Source organism: Alternaria arbusti (assembly GCF_024043155.1).
Source record: "Alternaria arbusti strain BMP 1465 chromosome Unknown scaffold_32, whole genome shotgun sequence".
In the NCBI taxonomy this organism is placed as follows: Eukaryota; Fungi; Ascomycota; class Dothideomycetes; order Pleosporales; family Pleosporaceae; genus Alternaria; species Alternaria arbusti.
The window spans coordinates 56,015-79,709 of record NW_026249972.1 but is presented as its reverse complement, the minus strand read 5'-3'; the positions used below and the strand labels follow the sequence as shown (position 1 = coordinate 79,709).

The 23,695-nt window shown below is 53.7% G+C and overlaps 6 protein-coding genes across 6 annotated transcripts; 3 read left to right on the top strand and 3 right to left on the bottom strand.

The window, feature by feature from the left end:
• Positions 1-827: 827 nt before the first annotated feature.
• J4E86_011286 (uncharacterized protein) lies at positions 828-2,063 on the bottom strand (the record flags this gene model as incomplete). Its single annotated transcript, XM_051451779.1, has 3 exons — positions 828-1,479; positions 1,661-1,997; positions 2,048-2,063. The coding sequence occupies 3 exons, from the start codon at positions 2,061-2,063 to the stop codon at positions 828-830; spliced, it is 1,005 nt and encodes a 334-aa protein (XP_051297036.1).
• A 2,487-nt stretch (positions 2,064-4,550) lies between these two features.
• On the bottom strand, positions 4,551-5,530 carry J4E86_011285 (uncharacterized protein; the record flags this gene model as incomplete). Its single annotated transcript, XM_051451778.1, has 2 exons — positions 4,551-4,965; positions 5,247-5,530. 2 exons carry the CDS (start codon positions 5,528-5,530, stop codon positions 4,551-4,553), a joined length of 699 nt encoding a protein of 232 aa, XP_051297035.1.
• Positions 5,531-7,368: 1,838 nt separating this feature from the next.
• J4E86_011284 (uncharacterized protein) lies at positions 7,369-8,125 on the bottom strand (the record flags this gene model as incomplete). Its single annotated transcript, XM_051451777.1, has 2 exons — positions 7,369-7,491; positions 7,586-8,125. The coding sequence occupies 2 exons, from the start codon at positions 8,123-8,125 to the stop codon at positions 7,369-7,371; spliced, it is 663 nt and encodes a 220-aa protein (XP_051297034.1).
• Positions 8,126-11,234: 3,109 nt separating this feature from the next.
• J4E86_011283 (uncharacterized protein) lies at positions 11,235-12,919 on the top strand (the record flags this gene model as incomplete). Its single annotated transcript, XM_051451776.1, has 3 exons — positions 11,235-11,380; positions 11,431-12,773; positions 12,822-12,919. 3 exons carry the CDS (start codon positions 11,235-11,237, stop codon positions 12,917-12,919), a joined length of 1,587 nt encoding a protein of 528 aa, XP_051297033.1.
• Positions 12,920-13,477: 558 nt separating this feature from the next.
• Positions 13,478-16,225, top strand: J4E86_011282 (uncharacterized protein; the record flags this gene model as incomplete). Its single annotated transcript, XM_051451775.1, has 1 exon — positions 13,478-16,225. The coding sequence occupies one exon, from the start codon at positions 13,478-13,480 to the stop codon at positions 16,223-16,225; it is 2,748 nt and encodes a 915-aa protein (XP_051297032.1).
• A 3,505-nt stretch (positions 16,226-19,730) lies between these two features.
• On the top strand, positions 19,731-21,656 carry J4E86_011281 (uncharacterized protein; the record flags this gene model as incomplete). Its single annotated transcript, XM_051451774.1, has 2 exons — positions 19,731-19,816; positions 19,886-21,656. The coding sequence occupies 2 exons, from the start codon at positions 19,731-19,733 to the stop codon at positions 21,654-21,656; spliced, it is 1,857 nt and encodes a 618-aa protein (XP_051297031.1).
• Positions 21,657-23,695: the final 2,039 nt, after the last annotated feature.

Genomic DNA, 23,695 nt, shown 5'->3' with positions numbered 1-23,695 from the left:
TGGTGTGGTTATTCCGTTCCATGAACTTATCTTGAGGGACATTAGGGTCAGGGGGTCGGCGGTTGCGAACCTGGAGGAGGCAAGACATATGTTGGAGTTGGTTGCTAAGCATGAGATTACGGTGGAGACGTGTGCGTTCCAAGGGCTGGCTGGGATTGCGAAGTTGGTGGAGTTGGCGCATGGCGGGACAATGAAGGGGAAGGGTGTAATCATTTTGGATCAGGAGCAGATTGAGAGGGAGGGCAATGTTAGAGCCGCGCTGTAGAGATGTATCAGTTCTTCATAGAAGGGTACGACTGAGAGGGCAAGATGAAAGCGTGCCTACTGGTGAATGAAGATACGGCACTCAAGGGCGCCACATTGTTAAGTCAGTCAGACTCAGACTCAAATGTACATCCATTCTGACATCCCTAGGGACAAAGACTTGGGCTTCTCCCTCTTGAACCTCACCGTCACCTAGCTTCGTTCCCAAGTTTATAACACCATTTCCCTTCTTTCCAGAGCGACTATCTTCCACTTATCTTTCTCCTTGCAATATGTAAGTTTGCTGATTTAGATGTAGGCTGCACGATATGCAGCCATGTCTTGATCCAAGATGCCAGCCAGATGGAGTGAGGAGGCTACGAATATGTGTACTACATTACCGTAAGAAAGCCATCGAAATGCCAGCTCTCTGGACCGACATGTTCCTGTGTAGAAGGCGCCAGGAGACTAGAACCCCCAGAGATCATCAGCAGATTACAACAAGGGATCGACTAAGCTGTTATCAGAGTGGAATTAAGCATTACCCTCCTACCATCCCTCCCAATCCGCACTCTACCACCAACCTACTCCTTCTTCTCAAACAAATAATGACTAACCCCCCACGTATCACCCCCATCCCACCTAAACAACTCCGAACAAGCAAGATAGAAGACCTGCCACCTATTCCACCACGTCAACGCCCCCTCCTCACCATACGTCTCCACAAGGCCCTTCCAAATACTCTCTTTGTTACTCAACATGGTCGTCAACCAATCCTCACACGTCTTGCTGTAGTGCATACCGCTAACCCACCACTGTCTCTTAATCTTGAGGTCGTCTTGGAAGAAGAGAAGGAGGTCGGAAGAAGGCATGGTGCCTCCCGTAAAGAAATGCTCCGTCATCCACCCGCCTTCGAAATCATACGGCGTATCTTTGTGCGCGAAGATGTGCACGAAGAGCTTGCCGCCTGGTTTCAAGGCCCGGCTTACTTTGGCCATCAACAAAGAATAGTTCTTCATGTGTTCGAAGAGCTCGATGGAGAGGACGCGGTCGTAGACTTCGGGGTCGAATTCATGGTCTACCACGTCGCCGGTTACGATCTTGAGGTTCTTGAAGCCTTTAGCGGCGGCGACGGAATCGATGTGTTGTTTCTGTGTGCGCGAGTTGGAGAAACCGGTTATGCGGCTGTTGGGGAAGATTTCGGCGAGGTAGAGGGAGAGGGAGCCCCAGCCGCAACTGTGGATGGGGGTGTTAGTATGGGCACGTGATATTTCATGTCCGTAGTATGCCGTCTTCGAGATCTAGTGGGGAAATGATCGAAATCATGAAGGAGAGGATGAAAAGAACGAAGAGGACGAGAACTCACCCCAGATCCAAAACCGTCATCCCATCCTTCAACCCTGCTCTCTGCACATACGTTTCCATCATCCTGACTTCCGCCTCCCCCAACGTCTCCCCACCTTTCTCATACAAACACGCCGAGTACTTCATCCTTGGGCCCAGCATACCCTTCAGCACACTCGTTCCGACTTCATAATGCTGTTCATTCGCGGTCTTGGTCTCAATGGCAATGGGGCGTTCGCGGAGTAGCTCCACGTATTTCATCTTGGACTCATAGCTCGCTTGGAGAGAGGTATTGGCGATAGACGTGAGGCGGTCAGCGAGTTGCCGCCGGATGCCGACGCGAATGACCGGGTGGGGGAGGTATCCATTGTCGATGAGGGGGTTGATGATGTCGTCCGAGTTGACGAGGTCTGGTGTGTTAGTTTGGGGTGGTGGGATTGTGGTAGTAGGGGAGCTGTACTTGAGATGTAGTTCATGGTGGGCAGCTTCAAATCACGAGAAAGGCAGCTATGCCGTAAGGGTAGGGAAGCTTCTCTGCTATGGAAACGAAGCGACTGCCTTCAAATTCTCCAGGGCTGTGTTTTGAAGCTACGTATCGCGGCTTCCACGGCTTCCAGCCCATGTCGTTCGCGCTTTCAGAAGGTGTCTCGTAGTGCGCTCAATCCGGTTTAGTTTAGGCGTGTGATGACGTAGACGATATCACCGAATAGTGTGCAGAGTCAGCACCTTCAACACAACAATGGTCAGCGAGAAGAGCATGACGCCTGTCGTGGTGCACGTCTATGTAAATGAGAATGCCAAATGCGTAGGATCAGAGTAGCCAATCAGGAGATGCGCACGCCGCGACGGGAGATCAGCGCGCTAAACGGCTGCGGCTGATGCATGCCACGCTATTCGACGCCTTTCATGTTCTCACGTGGGTGCAAGCATGGTTCGATGGGCCTGGTGACGTGGTTGGTGAGCTACGTTGCTTTGATATCAAGGCGGACGTTGGCATGGCTCCCGATCACATGACGCAACTACGTTCCGACCAGACATGAAGGAAGACAAGTATCGAGTCGCAACTCACTGTAATAAACTATCAACATGGCCATATTCCGAAACGCGCAAGATGCGACTAGAAGTGGGATCATTTATGTGCGCCTGTATGTCATCACATCCTCATCTCAACCCGCCTCGCGAAGCTCCGCCGACCTCCTTCCGCATGGTCTCGCTGGCAATATCGCATCCCCTCTCTACTGAGACATATTCCGTACGCATTCATAGTAACCGCGCTCACGACCCCATTCCCTTGTCTCTTCTTCAACGCACCAGATCCGCATCCAAAAACTCTGGCTGTTCATTCAATTCAGCAGCTTTCCCGTCTAGTCCTGCCTTGTTGTGGAGCCATCTCTTATATAGTATAAATCCAATGGCGACCAACAGTAGTATTGCTGCAACGACTGCGGCTGATCCTATGCCTGCTTTGGCGCCTGTACTGAGGCCCGGTTTCGAGGGGCTAGTCGGTGCTGCGGAGGCTGTTTCAGGTGGTGATGACGTCGCGGAGGGGACTTGGGTTTGATCTAGCGGTGATGCTGTTCCTTTTGTGGGATCTGATTGCGGTGATACTGTCGTTAGTCTTGGTCTTTCTGTTGCCGGATCCGGCGTTTCTGTTGGTGTAAAGCCGATATCGAATTTCGAGGCCAGTGTAGACGCGTAGTCGGAATCGAAGTGGACGAGGTCTGACTCCTGCCAGTATACCAACATCGGTTGCATGATGACTGTCCCGCTGGAGATGATGGAGGGTTTTTCGGGTATTTCTTGCCCAGCGGCGTTCGTTGGCAAGGTCGCGCCCGCCACGGTATACGCGGTGATGGGCGTATCAATGGCTGATAGACAATCTGTTGCGTCGGACGCCGTTGCCATATAATCACTATCGAGGGTGTTAGCGGGGACAATCCCAGTCAAGGTCAGGCCAGGCCAGGTGTATATCCGAAATAATCGCCTCGACAGTCAAAATATCACACGTACTCTCTACAACAAGCAGCTCCCCATGCCCTTAAGCCGCCTAACGTCCAGTCCGGAGTTCGGAACTCGACTATTTGCTTCAACTGATACCCACTAATACATGTGCCCGGGCTGTGCGTCATGGTGGTATAGGGCTGACAGTAGAGAGGAATGAATTTGTGGACATGGCTGGGTTGACCCGGCTGCTGGTAGTTCGTGCCTTCGGTACACGTCGGGTTGAAAGTGAAGGGAGTGGTGAGCGGTGGAAGAGTACTGAGTGTGTTTACTAATGGATATTGGCTTCCTGATACTGTAAAGATGGAAAGAATGGCATCATCGATGTTTGCCATAGTAGCAAGTCGGTGGATAGCAGACTCCGGACGAACGTGAGATTTGTAGCCAACAAAAGTCGAGTATTTGGCAGGGTTGGATACATCGACCATAACGCGTCGGTAGCAACGTTCCAAATGCGTAAAAGAACACGGCTATCCCATGCGTAGTGGCTTAATAAGCCGCATCTGATTCGCAAAGGGAGCTGTGCCACATCTGTGCAGGGTTTAGGCTTTGAGGGCCGTGCTACGTCTTTGTCCAGAAATATTGCGTTCGATATTGTTGGACCCTGACAGGACGACGCCAGTTGGCAAAGCGTGGGAAAGGCCACAAGGAGCTACTCCATGCGGAATTATTCAATGTTACGGAACACGATGTCGCCTGTGAGCCTCGATAGCGCGACTCTTGCTGTGCATTACGATTTTAGCAGACTACGTATCGCAAGTAGATGCACATTACGTACGAGTTGTAGAGAGAACGTTCATTCCTACCACATCGCCCTTCCATCGTCTCCGCCACACACACCCAAAATCAACATCATGCTCCTTTTATCGTATTGGTACACATATTCATTACACTCGGGCAGCTGTTGCTCATGGTTCCGATTGCCTGCCAGCAGGGGCAGCGTAACTCGTCCACTTCGCCAACTATGTCCTCTGCCTCGGGATAAACTCCGGCTGCTCATTTTGCTTCGCGAACTTCTGTTGAACAGCCCGTTGCTTCTGCACTCGCTTCTTGTACATCAGAAACCCAGCAACACCCATCAGTATCGCCGCGATGGCGACGCCAACACCAACACCCGCCTTAGCGCCAGTATCGAGCCCAGATCCCGAGCTATTAGCACCTGAAGTACCTTGAGAACCTGGGACCGCTGATGATGTCGCTGAGGTGAGTTGAGTTCGAGCTGGAGGTGATGCTGTCTCGCTTGTGATAGCCACCGTCGCAGAGGGTGTAAAGCCGATGCCGAACTTTCCCTTCAGGGTCGCTGCGTACTCGGGGTCGAATTTCGAAAGGTCGGATTCCATCCAGTATATGCTCATGTAGTTGGATCTCGCGGTTCCACTACTGAGTATGGTAGAGGTGGTTTTTGGATCGCGGTTATCACCGGCCCATCCATCCCACGCAGTAATCGGTGAAGTGAAGATTGAGATGCAACTGTAAAGACTTTCGGCGGTTTCTATGTTCGTCCAACCGCTGTGATTACTGTTAATAAAAGTGCGCTTGGCCCTGCTAGGACTACTGAATATGTAGCCGTGCGACAGGCTCATACTAGGACGTACCTTCTGCAGCAGGCGGCTCCCCATACGCGAAGCCCGCCTGATGTCCAACCTGGTGTTCTATACTCGACTACGTTCACGATGTGGTAGTCACTGAGGACTGTACCTGGGCTGTGCGTATCCTGTGCGCCAGGCCAACAGGTCTTACTGGGTGCATAATCCACAACAGTTCTTGTGTCGCCTGAGATGTTGATGAGCCAGCTGTAGGCGCAGACGGAGGTTGGGGGCGTAAAAGGCGTCGTGAGTGGCTCCCAAGTCGATGTGTTCAGAAATCCCGGCGGTGTCGTCGGAAAGAACTCCCCTGGTGGTACCGTTTTGATCGTGAGGGTAGCAGTCTCAAGACCTGCCATGATGGGGAATTTGCGGAGAGAGTGATGTAAGAAAATTCCGTATGGAATCGACGATAGTACTCTGGGTTAGCAGCCTTTGTGGTGATCCGCTGTTTTGATCATAACGCGTCGGTGGTGGCAGCCTCTATAACAAGAACCCATCGGCCAACGCGTCGCAAACCGCGTTTGTGCCCCTTGCGTAGAAGGCAATTTGCGGGAGTAGCTGTGCCGTATACGCGCAAGGACATAATTTGCAGCAAGTGGCTACCATTGGTCACTGTTTTGTGATCAAACCCGTGCCGCATCTAGTTCCCACAGCCTCGAGCCTGTTTCCGCCGCATCTGGCAGCGAATGGCTGAGTACAAAGGACTGTACCGAAGAGTAAAAGCAAATGCGACTCAATCGTAGATACGATAGCTCACAGCGCTACAGGATACAACTGTGGCTTGTCGATGAACGCCGACCAACAAGCTGAAGGGACGTAGGTTTCGGACTGCCTCTTGTGACTAGACAAGAGCAGTTGGTACAGTGGAGGGGAACAGGTGGCTATCGCGATGGTTTTGCTCTTGATAAACCTTGAAAGCAGAGCGAACGTCCTCCACCACCACCCCTCCGCCTCCCCACCCACCCTTGGCAATGCTGAAAAGAGGACTATCACTTGTAGCTGCATTATCTCGATGTAGGGATGCGGAAGTCTTCGGATAGACTCGCCGTCAGCCAGGCGGACCTATGCAGCGCGCGTCTGAACGAGTTCAGATTGTTCGTTCTGTAAGGCAGCTTTACGGTCAAGCCTCGCATTCTTGCGAACGTATCTTCTGTACAGTACGAGTCCGGCGACAACCATTATTATGCCCGCGATGGCGATGCCCACGCCTATGCCTGCCTTTGCGGCGATACTGAGATCAGGTTTGGATGACCTTTCGCCACCATCGTCTGCCGGAGAAGTAGATGAAGTGAATTGACTCCGGTCTGACGAGGGTGCCGTTTCGGACGTGGCTGTCGGCGTGAAGTCGATGTCTAGTCTTGCGGCTAGTGTCGCCGCATATCCAGGATCGAAAAGTGAAAGATCCGTTTCTTGCCAGTAGACAATCATTGGGGTCATCAACTGAACTCCCCTGCTTATCTCTCTTGGCTCTGTCCCATCTGGGTCGCTGATGAGGGCGGGGTAGCCATTGGAAGGATATAGCGCGGTGACGGGTGTGCTGAAGCTGGAACTGCAAGCACTCGCTGTCGCGTCCGACGCCAACATGCCGCTATCGTCTTCGTCAGCTTAAGTGCCCGGGCTTTTATGTAGCAGGAGTAGCTCTGTAATAGCTAGATCCATGGACGTACTCCCTACAACAAACAGCACCCCATGCGCGTGAACCCCCTGACGTCCAACCTGTGGTTCTGTACTCGGCCAGTGCAACCATATGGTAATTGCTGATACATGTGCCTGGGCTATTATAGGCCCGGCTGCTGTGAGGTAGGCATGATGTGGGAACGGGGTTTGTGAGGACTGTGGAAGTCAACGGATCCTGGATAATCCACTGATCGGTACATGTCGACGCAAATGTGAAAGAAGTCGGAATTGGCAAGTAATGGTTGAGCTCATCATTGGTTGGAAAGAATCCGCCTGATCGTACAGTATAGATTGTGAGGCCGGCCTCTTCGAGACCCGCCATAAGTCCGGCTGCTAGACAATGTATCACCGAAAGAAGTCGAAAGTAGTTGATATGGTCTCGAAAGTGTATCTGAGATGAGCGGTACTATCTGCGAGGGCCGTGTATTTCAGTTCCAATGCGTCGGTGGCGCTCAATGACAACGCGTAGCAATAAAAAGGGTTATGGTCTCCTGCATGGTGATTCAATGCCAGATGTTTAATTCGCAGAGACCACTACGCCGTATGTGCTCATGAGGCAGAGGTCGAGGTGGCCCGTGAGAAGGATCGAATCGTTGGCTGTTGAGCGTTGGTTGGGGCTGTGCCGCACCTTGTCCCGTAGCTACAAGGATCCAGAATACCGGATCCAAGCATATATGGCTAGAGCTGTCTCCTTAATTTGAGTGGAAAGCTACTGTAACCACTGCTAGCTATACGGTGCGCATCTGAACCAACTCAGGTTGTTCGTTCTGTAAAGCAGATTTGCTGTCGAGCTTCACCTTCTGGACGCGTCTCCTGTAAAGTAAGAAACCAGCAGCGCACAGTAATACTACTCCAAAGGCTACCCCAACACCAATGCCTGCCTTAGCGCCGCTACTGAGACCGGTAGATTCTTCAGAGTCCATTTCGAGGGACGACGTCGCTGATGGGAATTGACTTCGATCTGGCGGAGACGCTGTTTCCGCTGTGGCATCGGCTGTGGCTACGGCAGTCGGTGTGAAGTCAAGATCAAATTTCGATGCGAGTATAGCCGCATATTCGGGATCAAATCTCAAGAGATCTGATTCCTGCCAGTAGCCTGCCATAGGCCCCATGGACGCGATCCCACTGCTAAGAACTGTGGCGTTATCTGTTTGGAGGACCATCTCGCTTCTGGACTCTACCCATTTGGTGGGGAACACAGTGATAGGCGTGGAAAACGATGACCAGCACCAGGCAAAGCCACTGTCTGTATTGGTAAAGCCACTAATGTCCATGTCAGCAGGAGACAGCTTATGATGAAGGGACCGTGGTGGTCAAACATCTGAACCTACCTTTCACAACAAGCGACAGCGAACACGCGGCTACCCCCCGACGTCCAATCTGATGTCCTCCATTCGACGATTTGCTCGATATGGTAGTCGCCATAGCATGTACCAGGGCTGTGTATACGTGACCCACCAGGCAAACAGTCTGAGGGCACCGTAGGTATCGCAGAGATGAAAGAACCCACGCTCCAGAGTGCCCAGCTAGTGGTACATGAAGACGGGGGGTTCCATGGAGTCGTAAGTGGGCCCCAAGGGTCTCTCGGATCCAAATAGTTGAATGTGGGAAAGCTATCGGGTCCGGCTGTCGTTATCGTGTGGCGAACATCATCAATATCTGCCATAACGGGAAATCTGTAGATTAATGGCAAAGGAGCTGTAGTTGACGTAATGGTAGAGAAGCCCCGAGCGAGAAGTGCCTGTCAGGGCTAAATACTTCAATCATAACGCGTCGGCATCAGCAGGCTCTATATGTGCAATGCTGGAGTGAGATGGCATAACGCATTGCTATCCCCTGCATGATTCTTCGATGCGTGGCTGTTGATTTGCGAAGGCGACTGTGCCGTGTGTGCGCCAGTTTCGAAGCTCCGGAAAGGCGAACATCGTTGGTCCACACGCCATAATTGGGCTGTGCCATATCTTAGCTCTGAAACTGTGCGCTGAAATTTGCTGGGTCTCAGCAGCATGCGAGCAGGTAATGGGATGCGTGTAATTGTATTATGGTTGTTGTTCAGGTTGGAAAGGCGATTGCAGGCAGCAGCTTACGCCGCTACTAGTAGCCAATCAAGTGGTTTCCGGGGTCCTCTTAGCGCGACTTTTCGGGCCTGAACGTGTTCGAAGAAGAAGAGCCGCTGAACGCTTTACGTGCTTGTTAAATCTCCTTTCCGTCGCGAGTAGCCAATTTGTTTATAAAACACCATGCATCTGCTAGATCTGCCATTGGAGCTTTTGCACGAAATCCTTGGCTGGGCGATCTTAGTGCGGGGAACAAAGCGCGGCCTTCGATTACGGCTTGTGAATAGTAGGCTTCCATCTGCCATCTTGTGCGCAGGTACCTCTGCTAACAAGCGGCTATAGAGGTTTTCGATGGGGAAGTTATGAGGGTACTTGCCCTATACAAGCTTCTGGATGCCGAGTTCCGGCCTCTGTTACATCTTAGCAAGGAGGCTGCACCTACTATGCTTATAGCTTATCTTGAGCGCCGGGTATTGAACGAGCGATGTGGCGGAGCTCCTGTTCTACTCTGGATCCGCAGCGTTGCCAATCGTCTCAGTCAAGAGACTGACGATGAGCGAAACGAGCACGACTACATTCGTCAGCTATGCCCCCTTGTGTTGCAGGAATTCAATCGCCTAGACGAACTGTGGACAACCAACTTAGCTGCTGAGTTCTGGCACGACGGACTTTTATATGGTAGCGACTTGGACACCGATATCTATATTGCTGCCCTGTACACACAGACACTCCCAGTTTGCGCGAGATGGACCCTCCACGGAAACCATTTCAATAAACCAAGTTGGCTCTTTGGTTCGGCATGCATCCACGCTGGTAGTTTCAGCAATCATGAGGTTCTTGCCGCTATGCTGAACTTGAGGTATAACTTTGACTTCCAGTATATGCGAATGCGCTTGCTCCAATGGGCTGCCGAGTATGGACGCGTAGAAGCAATACAGTTCTTGTGGAATTTCCAGGCTGTGGAACGTCCGTGGATGCTTGACAGAAAGACCAAGAGACCTTCCTACTGGTGTCGGAACGAACGAGCGTTGGCTGCGCTGGACACACCCAGTTTGGAGATTTATGACTTTCTTGTCAAGAAACGAATAGAACACTGCGTTACCAGAACGTATGGTGTTGAGGACTACACGGCATTCCTAGTGCGTAGCGCGAGGAAAGGGTGGGTGGATATGACGGTGCATTATCTTGCACTTGGTGCCCGTATAGACGGCTTGGGTTCGTCTAGTGAGTACGAGAAGCGACCAATTCTAGGCGCTTGTCGGAACGGACACGAGGAGGTAGTTCGGGTATTGCTAGGACATGGTGCGGATACATGTGAACCGGCGTTGGAGACAGCAGTACGGTATGGACAGTTCGCTGTTGTTTCTCTTCTTCTAGAGTACGATGCAGAGATAGGGAACGCTCTGACTGAAGCAGTTGGTAAAGGATATCGAAGCATTGTTGGTAGATTATTGGCGCGCGGTAGCTACAGCCAGGGGGAATTGGAAAGCCTGCAAAGTCGGGCGCTCGAGATTGAGGATGAGGCAACCTTTCGAGATCTGCTAGAGTATACTAGTGTTAGCGAAGCGGGTTAGACGGCATTTGGTTCTTCTTAGATTATGCTCATAGAAATTCGTGTAGTTGATGCAATCATGCCTGATCGGGGGATCCACTTTGATTCACGCAACATCGTTGATGGGCGACCGATTTCCAGACTCATGTTCCCGATGTATGGACGTGGACATCTTCGGATCAATGCGCCGCTGACTAGAGATGGCTAGATAATACCGTGATTACTGAAGTGTCGCACAGGTGGTGCACAAGACAGAGGAGACGAATAGCCGATGGGCCGAAGAGCAACTACCGGCACGTAGTCGGACGCGGACGACACGGTAATTTGGACGACGCGCTAAGACGCGATAAGAGGAATGAGTTGTCAGGTATCAGAGGCACCAGAGGACGTGGTGTTGAGACGTGGGCTGCGAAGGGTGCGGACAAAGGCGCAGTAGCTGAATGACGAGCGCATCATTGGCTACCGGGAGGACATGCGCATGCACCGATCCGTTCCGTTGAGGTGTGTGTGTGTGTGCATGTTCCTGGGTTGTGGAGTCGTGGTTCGCTGGCATGGCGTCAGCAGCGCCGACGCCGATTGCGGGCGCGAACATGGACTTTCTGACTCAGGCCCCACTAAAAGACATTGAGAATTCCCTCACTCCGCTACTCCAGACTTCACACGACACCACACACGTCATTTACTGAAAGAACACGTCTACATCTACAGACTATACTACTACTTTTAGGAAACTCTTGATCGCCAATTGCTTGGAGAAACTACAAAAACACCACCATGTCTGCATACACAAACGGAACCACACACGAGTCGGAGCGGATAGCTCACACGGAAGAGAAGCACCTCCCTGGAGGCTGGGTTGTCCTCAAGTTCGGGGGCACGAGCGTGGGCAAATTTGCGGAGAACATAGCGGGCATCGTCAAGTGCGACCCATCCCAACCCTCACCAGATGGAAGGCGCTGACTGTAAACAGAGCTGGTCTTGCGACGAACCGCGCCGCCATTGTCTGCTCCGCACGCAGCAGCAACACCAAGCTCGAGGGAACCACCAACCGCCTCCTTCGCGCCGCCCGCGCTGCCGAAAAGCCCAACCACCGCGGTTATGACGAGATCGTCGAGGCCATCCGCACCGACCACATCCAGGCCGGCAAGGACATCCTGAGGAACCCGGACATCCTGGCGTCGTACACGGAGGAGGTCAATGCCGAGTGTGAGAGCCTCGTCAAGATTTTGGAATCCGCGCAGCACTTGGAGGAAGTCACGAACCGCGCCGAGGACAAGATCATCAGCAAGGGCGAGAAGCTGAGCTGCCGCTACATGGCCGCTATCCTGAACGATCGCGGCACTCCGGCCCAGTTTGTCGACCTCAGCGACATTGTCAGGCTCCATGCGCCTATCAAGGGCGGGCTCAACGACAAGTTCTACAAGGACCTGGCCGAGGACCTGGGCAAAGAGGTGGCAGCGTGCGGCGACAAGGTGCCCGTTATCACCGGATACTTTGGCAACGTACCCGGCGGACTCCTCAACTCCATTGGACGTGGATACACCGACCTCTGCGCTGCCTTGGTCGCCGTCGGCACTCAGGCCAAGGAACTCCAGGTCTGGAAGGAGGTGGACGGCATCTTCACGGCAGACCCCCGCAAAGTCCCCACGGCCGCCCTTCTCCCCACCGTCACGCCCTCCGAGGCTGCTGAGCTGACCTTTTACGGGTCTGAGGTCATTCACCCCTTCACCATGGAGCAGGTCATCCGCGCCCGCATCCCTATCCGTATCAAGAATGTGATGAACCCGCGCAATGCCGGTACCATCATCTTCCCGGATAACCTGAAGGACATCGACGGTCGTGCGCCCCTGAAAGACGGGAAGCTGTTCCGCACTCGTTCCGCGAGCCTCCTCACTCAGCTCGAAGGCCCCAAGCGCCCTACTGCTGTCACCATCAAGCACAACATCGTCGTGCTCAACGTGCACAGCAACAAGCGCACCCGTGCCCATGGTTTCTTGATGAACATCTTCAGCATCCTCGATCGGTGGCACCTTTCTGTCGACCTCATTTCTTCTTCCGAGGTCCACGTGTCCATGGCTCTGCACTCTGAATCCGCCCTTCTGAGTGGTGGGGGTGAGGATGAGTACAAGATTCAGAGCAAGGATCTTCAAGGTGCGGTCAACGACCTCGGCCAGCTCGGCACTATCGACATTGTGCCCGATATGGCCATTGTGAGCTTGGTCGGTAAGCAGCTGAAGAACATGATTGGTATCTCTGGTAGATTCTTCAGCGTGTTGGGACAGAACAACATCAACATCGAGATGATCTCTCAGGGTACGTCTTTCTCTATCTTAATGCCGCTTCATTGCTAACATTCACCAGGCGCCAGCGAGATCAACATCTCCTGTGTCATTGAAGAGCGCGAGGCCGACCGCGCTCTCAATGTTGTACATACAAACCTTTTTACTTTCTTAGACTAGAAGTCGCATTCGCATTAGCGGAGTTGAATACCACCTAGACAAAACTTTCCAGGTCAATATTATATTTACATATCCGTTTCACTTTCACCACCATGCCTTCAGTCATTCTCATCGCTTAATGGGCTCACCGCGTTAGGTCGATGTCTCTATCCACCGAGTAAGTTTCACCCCGACTTGCGCGTTTGCTCATGGTCGTAGCGCGCGATAGTCGCACCACGCAACAAATACAATCACAACGCACCCTCGACCCAAGACAATTGTCACGTCTGTTGCGAGACACCGCTCGACTCCTTCACAGTGCAAGTGAAGGACATGTGACCGAATTTCCCCATCGAGTTGCAAATCATTCCCACGCGGTTGCCTACACTGCCCCGGGCGCAACTATTGCGATTAGTTAGTCTCGTGTCCCACTTCACGCGACCAAACACCCTAGAGGAGGTTATGACACTCAATCTGCTCGCCAGATCACAAGGCCTATCGAGCACGCCGCCAAACACTCCCGACGCAAGCCACGAAAGATTCCCATCTGCATTCGAAACCCGCCCACATACGTCCAGAATGCAAGAACGAGTCCTCACGATGGAGCGCGTCTTCACGAAAGAAGACAGCGCCATCTCGCCCGCCACCGGCAAGTCAATCAGCCAACACGAAGCCGCAGGACTAAAAAGCCTGACTAAGGAGCAACATCTGAGGTTCTGGGAGGAAGTCATATACTGGAACAAAGAGCGATTCACCGAGGCGAAATGGCGGCAGGCGAAGAAGAACATTTTGCGGGCTAAGAAGGAACATTGCATGAAGGTGCTTGGGTGGTATCCTCCTCCTCCGCCTGTACACTCGATCGTCACGCCAGGTGGACGGCAACTTCTTCTTTACAGCTCGTCTTCATGGACTGCGCCTACGGGTGCACACCCCCTTCGCCCAGCACATCTTCCGCGCTTCGAGACTGCGAGCCCGACTACACCGCGGCCGCGATGGGAGATCTTGTCTTCGGGTCCTGGGACGCCGAGGTCGGCTACTGCTGGGCCTGTCAAGAACTCTTTCGCAGAAGGCGGGTTTTGGGAGTCACTGATTTCACCGAAGACGCCTGTTACGGCTATACCGATTCCAACGACACCTGTTACCGCCGTCCCGCCTTCGCCATGGCTTCCTAATATTCCCTCCATAGACGCCGAAGCCAAAGCCACCTACGAAGACCTCAAAGCCTCCGTCTCAAAAATGGCCCTCAAGGTCTGCGCAAGCCGCCACACACTCCGCCGGTCCTTCAATAGCGACAACGATGTCATACACCCTTCCATGGTGCGTCCAAAAGACACCCTGCTCGCCGCTCAACTCACTCTCGGCTCCTTGAAATTGCATCAACCTCTGTCGACATACATCGACGCCTCGCTTCCCCAAAAGCTCGACTGCCATGCCGACGACGAAGCAGCTGGCGCAAAACAATACAAGATCTACCACCGGGAGCAGCTCGATGATGTGGATAGCTGGTTGCAATTTGATGCGCAGACGGGGGAGTTGACGACTATACTGGAAGCTCAGCGCGATTTACTCAAGATGAACAAGGATAGGCGGAAGAGTAGAGAGGTTGCGGTTGGGGAGAAGGGTATCAAGCTCGCGTGGGCTGTAAAGGTTGTGGATGATTGTCAGTACTTCGCCGACATTGCCGCGGATGGGGAAAGTGAAGGTAGCGACGAGGGGTATGAGTACGGTAACTTCGTTCGAAGCCTGGGAGATGGCGATGGCAGTTCCTTGCGGTCGAATAGCTCTACGCTCGACCTCACCTTGACACTAACCAACAGCTCCAACGCCCGCAGCAGTGGCACAGAAGACAGTCTCAACCTGACTCAACGCTCATCCAGCAGCCCCATCAAACCAACCCACGACCCCAGCTCCGACACCTTACCACTCCGCTCACGCAACTACACCCTCTCCAACCTCTCCAACGCCACCAACCCAAACATCTACACACCACCCCCCTCCCACGCCCACAGCATCCGCCGCAGCAACGCCACAGCCACCCCTTCCTCTTCCGCATCTCGCCGTAACCGACAGGGTAGTCTCTGGATCAATACCAGTCTAGCCAATCCTTCGATCAGCGCGGCTAGTACGATGAGCCCGCAGGAACGTGGGACTAGGCACAAAGGACCCAGTATCGAGGATTTGAGCGGGTGGGCTGAGGAGTTGAAGAAGATGGAGAGGAAGAGAATGGAGATGAGGGGGGATGGGCGGTTGGGCAGGCCGGCGGGGGCTGGGAAGCCGAGGCAGTTGAGGTGGTTTTCTAATACTGAAGGGGGTGATAGTGACGATGAGGACAGGGCAGAGAAGAAGACGACGGATAAGAAGGAGGAAGCGAAGGATGCGGAGGGCGACGGCTTGACGATTAACGGGGCCGTTCACCCTGCGCTGAGGAAAGGTGGTCACGGCACCGATAATGGCATTACGAATTGGCGTGACAATGTCGACGTGTCACGAAGAGAAGAGAGGAATAGAGGCGCAAGCGGCGGCAGCACCAGCACAGCTAGTTGGCGCTGCGAAACTGCTTCTATCGTTGAGCGGGAAAGCCGTCCTTCTAGCATGGCCATGGATGATGAGGTCTACGAGATCGAAGACGAGAACCAGATATCCGATAACGACTACGACCACAACCACGACAACCCGTTTGACGACGCCAACAACCCCTCATATCTCGACGCCTCCGACTCCGACACCAATGACTCTCCCACAATAACACCAACACCGACTACGCCAATCCATCCCCAGCGCACCTCCTCCTTATCACCGACACACGCACCGATCAAGATGTCCGCATTATCAACGCTACGTCTCGAACCGCCCCGTCGACCACCGCCACCTTTTCGACCACCACCGCCACCGACGCCGTACTGTAATATGAGGCCGCCGGCGCCGCGGCCGACGGCTGGTGAGGGGGTGGTCATGTCTATGCCGCGGTATAACAGACAAGCTACTACGTCTTATGAACGGCAGTTGGGTCAGATTTCTGCTGTACCGACATCGTCATCGTTTATCGAGGTGGTTAAACGGCAGGGGCAGGGGCAGGCTGTTGCGCGTGCAGACGGAGAGGAGCAGACTGAAAAACAGGGGAGTGCAAGTGTGAGCGTGAGTAAAGCAACTTTACTCCAAGAAGCCGTTCAGTCACGGGGAGGCGGAGGAGGACAACATACGCGTATGTGGAGTAAAAGCAGTGGGAACGCCAAGGACGGTACGAAGAGTAAAGAAGAAGAGGAGTGGGACGAAGAATTGAAAAGGATGGAAGGGAGGGAGAGGGCGAGGCAAATTGGTAGTTCGTAGATTTCGTGTAGAGCCTCATGGCATGCATGCTTGGATGGAGAAGAAAATGATGATAGTTTGACATGTCACATACAACAGAGATCTTTGGAGAGTAGTAAAGTGGTGCGTAGGAATCTGGATTAAGAATACTGCTTCCAACTTGATGCAACAAACACCCTACTGACCGCGTACTACGAAAAGCGGAAAAGCAGAAAGAATAACGGGTATATAAACATTCCAACACCATCAAACGCCCAAGTCATCACCGTGATCACAATCACAACAACATCTAAATGCCCACAGTCCGCGCTCACAACGGATACTAACTAACCGTACACCACGAACACGGCGCCTCTTCCGAATCTCTAATATGACATGTCAGCAGATAATCAAACACATCCAACACGTCCCAGCACAACCAAAGAGGCGGAAAGGGAAGGGGAGGGAAGGGAAAGTGTCGTCATCTACATAACAACGCACTTATCCCTCTCCTCCTGTCCCTGCCCCTGTCCCTGCTGCCCCTGACTCGGTCTCCTCCCTCCGCCCATCCGTCCAGGCAAAACATTACCATGCCTGCCCCTCCCCGCGCCAGGCAGCGCCGGCAACCCGCCACTCGTACTCTGATACGCACTCCCGCCCTGCCCCGGCACCGGCGCTTGAGCACTCGCAGGATGACCAGCCGGAGGCACATATTGCGGACTTGTAATAGCCTCCTCGTACAACGGCGGCGGAGCCGCTTCCCCAGCAGGTCTATGCCCCGTAATATTATTATTACGGCGGGGCGGAATGACCGGGTTCTGTGGGTTCCGCGGTGGCTGGGGAGGAGCGTTGATAGCGTCCATGGAAAGTTGGTTGTTGCGGGAGTTGCGTTGTTCCGTTTCGCGGCGCTCGCGGTCTTCTTCTTCTTCTTGGAGCTGGAGGGCTAGGGCGAGGTCGTGGTCTTCTTGTTCGGCGCGGCTGAGGGCTTCCGGGGAGGTGACGTCGGTGTCTTGGGGGATGTTGGATTGTGCGTTGCCGCGGCGGGCGGGGACGGTGGTCCAGCCTTGGCCGTTGTCGACGCCGGAAAGTTGGTGCTGGTCTTGTAGGCCGGAGGTGTTGCTGTTGTCGACGGAGCGGAAGTCGCCGGAGAAGAGCTGGCTACCTTGGCCGTTGACGTCGGTAAGAGACTCCCAGACAATTTCGTCGTGGGTGGAGTAGCCCTGGTCTGTGACGAGAGTGACGAGCTCGCCATTGCGAGGGTTCTTGCAGAGCGTCGAAAAGTGGTCGTTTCGGAACAGGATAGCGACTTGACCGGGCTGGAGGTTATCGCGAATGACGTTCAAACCATGATCGGTCAACTGTGTTGGCCAACGCATCAAGAACTCTTTGATGGCATGGATATCCGTGAACATTTGTTGCTCGTCCTCGTTCAGAGACTCGCCCGCCCCTAACTTTGCGTTCAACTCCTCTTCCTGGAACTGTACAAACTGCGATGTTTCGTAGGACGCAGCTACGCGACTAAAGGCAGCATAAGCGTCGGATCCAGCCTCGGGCAGCCATCCGTGCATCAGTGGGATGTTGAAAGTGCGGTACAGCTTCATATCTTGCGTGTTCTCAAAAGCGCCAGCTCGGCTCGTGAGCGTGGATTGTGCATCCGGGGTGTTGGAGTCTGGGACAAACATGGGGTTGACATTGAGACCTGTGTGGAGAGCGAGGAGGAACTTGTACAACTCGCTCACGTCGGGTAGAGCTTGCGCAGCATCACCCCGTCTACCGGACATCAACTCGTCGAAGACGGCATCAAGCAGTAGTCCCAGGCTGACTGTCTCGCGTGTGCGTAATGTCTCAACAAGCGCAGTGTCAAGCCTAGCAGGAGTCGAAAGGACTAGTGCGTTGACCAAAGCCAGCAAAGGGCAGGGGCCATTCAGGTTCTGCGTCAGGATGGGCGAAACGCGCATGTCCTCGATGGTGTGATCAAGCCAGCGAATGTGCTTAATTTGGTAGTGTTCCTTCCTCTGCCTCTCCATTGTCGTATTGGGCGATTCCAAGGCAGGAGGAGCGGACGAACCAATGCCTGTGTCGATAGGTCTAGGAGGCATTGTAGGCGCCATGTCCTCGTGCGACCTTCTTGGCGGCAGCGCAGGTGGATGTTCTTCGGAGGAGGGTGGTGTTTGCTCGGGCGTGTATTGAGGTGGATGAGACGATTGCTCGACAGTATTCGCATGTGGAATGATTGGGGCGGGAATGTTGTGTGAGCTTTCATTACGGGCAGCTGCATCGCTTGGCGGTGCCGTCCAGGGTACAGTGTCAGTATGAGCATCGTGCGAGGCGGGTTCCCATGGATTCGTATCGAGGGAGGTGTCTGGATGCTCCGACCGGGGTGTAGGTGAGTTCACAGCAATGACAGGCGGCTCTACTGGTGCTGTCGACTGCGTAGACGGGGCATGGTCATCTAGTCCAAGGTTCTTCATGTCGTGGGTGGGTGTACTTGGCGTCTGGAAGGCCGGGAGCTCGACGGGCGCCTCGTACTTGTGGGCGTGGCTCGGCGCATCGCCCCAGATAGCCTGGCTGCTCTCTCCGTCCCAGCTGTTCTGTCCAGTCGTCTGCATCTTCAGGTAGGGGTTGTTGGTCTTCAGCGGGATGGAGCCATTGGACTGCTCGGACACGGTGCTGGCTGCCCCGTAGGAAGCCGCGCTGGCACCGGTGGGCGTGGCCGAGATGCTTTCCTGTGAGCGCTTGATGGGGATACCTGCCGGCGGCCCTGGCCTCAAAGCATCGGGAAGGCCGCTGGTGATGTGTGTTGTACTTGGCACAGGTGGCCTTTTTCCAGCAGCCGGCTTCAGGGCAGCAGGCACGTCGTTGTGGTTGATGTCTTCGAAGTCATCATCCGACTGGTTCCACTCGTCTTCGCTCAGGTCCGAGTCGCTCTCGTGCTTGTCGTCGGGAAGTCGCGTCTCCTCGGGCGTCTTGATGTTGAACGCTGGCGACTTGCTTGTGCTGGGCGGGTTCACGGCACGCTCGGGCGATACGGGAAAGGCAGGCGGGTGCTCGTCAGAGGGCGTCGTGGGATACGGGGGTATCGCTTTGGACAGCGGCGCTGGAACGACGTCGTCGGCTTCGTCGGACTTTCGTAGCACCATGTTTACGGTGCAGTGCCCTGGGGCTTGGTGTGGGATATGGGGGAGTTGTCGCGACAGTCGGCGCGGCGCGGTAGTATGAGGAAGGTGGGTGAGGGGATTGATATTGAAGCAGGACTCCAGCGAAAGAAGCAAAGTAGTCGACGTAGGCGACGTGTTGGACCCGAGTGACACGCCCAAGTAGCAGAAGTCGCGATGGCGATGACGTACGACTGGTGCGAGTGTGTGGCTGAGCCTGTGGCTGAGTAAGACGCGGCGGTGCGCCTCGGAACTATTCCTTGCGACAAATTCACTAGCTCCACCTCACCTTTGCGCGTGCAGAACTCGGGGCTGAGATACCATACTCAGACTTTTAACCATAACTACACATGGAATAGTAAAGAACACAGGACCGCGACCACATTCGCGCCATGCATTCCCACGTCCGCCCCAATACGCACGTTGCGCTGCGACTGCCCTCAGGCCTCTTCAAGATCGTCGAAATCACACCGAATACGTACGTCGCATAGCTGGAGTGAGCCCTCCGTGTGCATATAGATGAGGATTTCTTCTAAACACCCTACAGGAGCATCAATCTCGGCAAATTCGGCACCTTCAACTCCAACCTCCTCCTCGGCCGCCCGTACTATCTCACCTACGAACTGCTCGACAAGGACGATGGCAAATCCAAGACGGAGCTGCGCGTCGTACCCGCTTCCGAACTCCACGCCGAAGCTCTAGGCAGCGACCATGCGCCCACCGCCGAAACTAGCGAAGAGACTGCCGAGGGTGCTGCGGGTGCTACGGGCTTCGACATTGTGGGAGAAGATGGGCAGGTCATCATGCGCAACAACCGCTTGACCGTCGACGATGCTTCACGGCAGGCGCTGTCAATGGCTGAGATTGAGGAGCTGAAGAAGGCAGGCGCCGGCTCCGGTAAGGAGATCATCGCCAAGATCATGGCTTCTCACAACGCAATCGACGAGAAGACGAGCTTTTCGCTGGCCAAGTACACCTTGCGGAAGTCGAAGAAGTACCTGAAGCGCTTCACCGCCCTGCCCATGGATGTTGGTCTGCTCACAGAGTATGTTCTGGAGAAGGAGGCATACAAGATCATGGAGCTGAGGGAAGATTTACTGGGCTTGATCAATAGCTGGGCCAACATACACTCTGGAGCGACGAACCAGGTTCACTTGGCGGAGGATGGAGTCAGCCAGGTAGGAGGGGGCCGATGGCTCGTGGTAGATGATACCGGAGGTCTTGTCACAGCAGCGCTTGCCGAGAAGATGGGCATCCTCTACCCTGAGGACGAATACGACGACTCATCTCCAGAAGAAGAGGCAGCTGACGTCGACATGAACAGCACGCCAGCACCGACCTCCGCCCCAGAGCCCAAAGACACCGACACCGCTATGCCCGACGCCGACGCCACAACAACCACAGACCCCACAGCCACCCCTTCAGATCCTCCCCCACGCCCACGAAAGCCCCCACGACCACACATCCCGCAAATGTCCGCCCAAACCAACACCCTCACCGTCCTGCACCCCAACAACCAACCCAACCTCTCCTACCTAAAATACTTCGGCTACGACTACGGCAACCCCACGCCCGCCCACCCCCTCTACAAACACCTCAAATCGCTCTCCTGGCTCGCCCTCCTCCACCCCGAAGACGACCCTTCCTACGACGAGCCCGAGATAATCTCCGAGGAAGTCCTTGCAAGCATGAAGTCAACGAAACGCGGTACCTACTATAAGAAGCGCAGACGTTGGGAGCGGGTTAAGAGCGTGGTAGATGAGACGAAGAGGGGTGGGTTTGATGGGTTGGTGGTTGCGACGGCGATGGATGTGAAGACTGTGTTGAGGGAGTTGGTGCCGCTTGTGAAGGGTGGGGGCAGGATTGTGGTGTATAATCCTAATGTTGAGCCGTTGGTTGAGTTGTGCGATCTTTATTCGAAAGAACGCCGCGCGGCGTATATCGCACGCGAATTTGGGCCTCCGCCGCAAACCAACGGTCACGGTACAAGCAACACCAACGGCAAACGGGTCAAAATCGAAGAAGACGTCGATACCCCAGCAGGTACATCGGAAGCCGACAACGAAGAAGACGACTTCCCGCTCAACCCCACGTTGGTCCTCGCACCTAGTCTGCAGACGGCTAGAGCGCGTCAGTGGCAGGTTCTTCCTGGCCGGACGCATCCTATGATGACGAGTAAGGGTGGTGCCGAGGGGTATATTTTTACGGCTACGAGGGTGGTGCCGGTTGAGGGGAGGGTGGAGGCGAGGGGGCATCATGGGAAAAAGAAGAGGAGGGTTGAGGAAAGTGGGGAGGTGGCTGTTGCAGCGTCAGCTTGAGGTTGATGGGGATTCGTGATAGGAATTTGGTTGGTATGTAGTGTTTTGGCCAGTTGAGTGAGCATGTAGGATGTCTTTTGAATGTTCCGCTGGTGTCGTACATGAGAGCTCGCAGGTGGGGGAGCCGTCTCATCTTTGCGCCGGATATATAAGTTCATCTCTCGCACCTGCTCTCTTTCACTTCAACACACTCTTTTTCCATCATTCTCCAAAAACCTTCTCGAAAATAACCCATGGGCTGCCTCTGTTTCTCCAAAACTCCCGTACACGAAGCCATGAGCTGTTTTTCCCTCCCTCTTCCAACACGCCATACAATTTGGCTATGTCAGCGTCCGCCATCCAAAACTATAGATCGTTCTCGCCATGGCCTTCGCTCCTCTTCTAAAACTGCATTTACTCTTGTCTATGTTGGAGAGAAGAGAACCGGAACTTTCGAAACGGGAGAGACATGAATGCTTTGGCTGAGCCGCCATGCATCTCAGCGCTGGACTTTCGTTCACACCGCTTTCGATGCGTCCTGCAAATGGACGCAGTGTATGAAACCTACGCCTCAACGATTCATGTCTCCTGCATCACACTTCAATGTTCCAAAAACTAAAAAACCAGGCCCTAATTTATATGTGCTGTCTCTCTTCCAAAATCTTGACCTTCGCTATCATCAGTGGGAAGACTGTCGGATTTCTGCGATATCGAAACCGCCGCTGGCTCTAGTGATGATTTCGAAAAGTCGGAGAAGTGCTCCATGTGTTCGAGAAAAACGCAGAATATCGCTTATGGAGAACGAAAAAAGTATCTAGCCTGGTTCGATGACTTCCGTGGCTTCCTTCCCTCGCAAGCCGCTAGATGAGCGGTCTCGGGTATAAAACCTCGTCTTCGTGCGCGATCTTCCTTTCTTGTTTATCATACCTCTTCCCTGGGTTTCTCAAAAAGTGCTGTACACAGCCTTACATGTGCGTTCTCTCTTCCAAAATCCTGATACTATCACTCCATGGCCGAGACGATCTCCGCGCTTGCTACATGCAGCCTTCCGATCCAGAAACGCGACTCGATTGGTTCTATGTTCCGCGACTGCGACATCTAAATCGTAAAAGGGGCGGAGGATGGCTGTGTGCCGTGGTGTTGGACCAAAATAGGAGAGAAACCACGGAATGTGTGGAGAAGAAGACTGAAATGTTACTACGCCTTTGCCATGTTCTGTGGAAGTCAGCACTTCCCACGATAGTGGACTCGAAAACAATCACCATGGCTCACGATGGACTCTCTGTCTCGGTGTCCAGCATTCTTCCTTCAAAATCAAAAGTCGAAAGCGAATAACTGATGTGAGCGGAGAAAGACTCCGCCTGTTCCACACTCACAGCCCAAAACCCACTCGACATATTTGTATGTGCCACGACATGGAAGTCCAGAACACGAGAAATACCCTCCTCATGACTCTTTGTCTGTGCTCTTCCTACAATCACAAGATTCATCGATAATGTCTGTTGAGAGGGGTCTATTTTCCCAAAAGTCATCTTCCAAGCTGTGGATGGGAAACGTTGATGTTGTGCGACTGTGACCTCCAAAATACCGCCTGGAAGAGTATATGGTCGTTGTCTGTGTGCGAGAAGGGGGATTGATGATGTTGTATTTCTGGAACCGAGAAGAGTCCCGGATGAGATGAGGCACTCAAAACAACGATCCTCAACTCAATGTCTGCTTCTCTTGATCCAGCATCAACGTCACGCTCGTACAGGAAGGACATCTTTGGAATGGTCTGAGCGCCGGTTCTGAGAGCGTATAAATACCCACTGCGTTTCGCTCTGCTTTGTCTTCTACACTCCACTCTACCTTTATTGGTATTCCTCGAAAACACCGAGGGCATCGCTGCATGGTTGTCTCTTCTTCCAAAATGCCACTCATGTCGCCAATGACTGAGAAGTTTCCCGGGGTGTTTACCCAAAAATCGAAACGTTCACGCTTATGTGTCGCAAAGCAGACCACAGCGCTTCACTCTTAATAGCAGGACGTCACTCGCTATGTGAAAGTTGTCCAAAATCTTC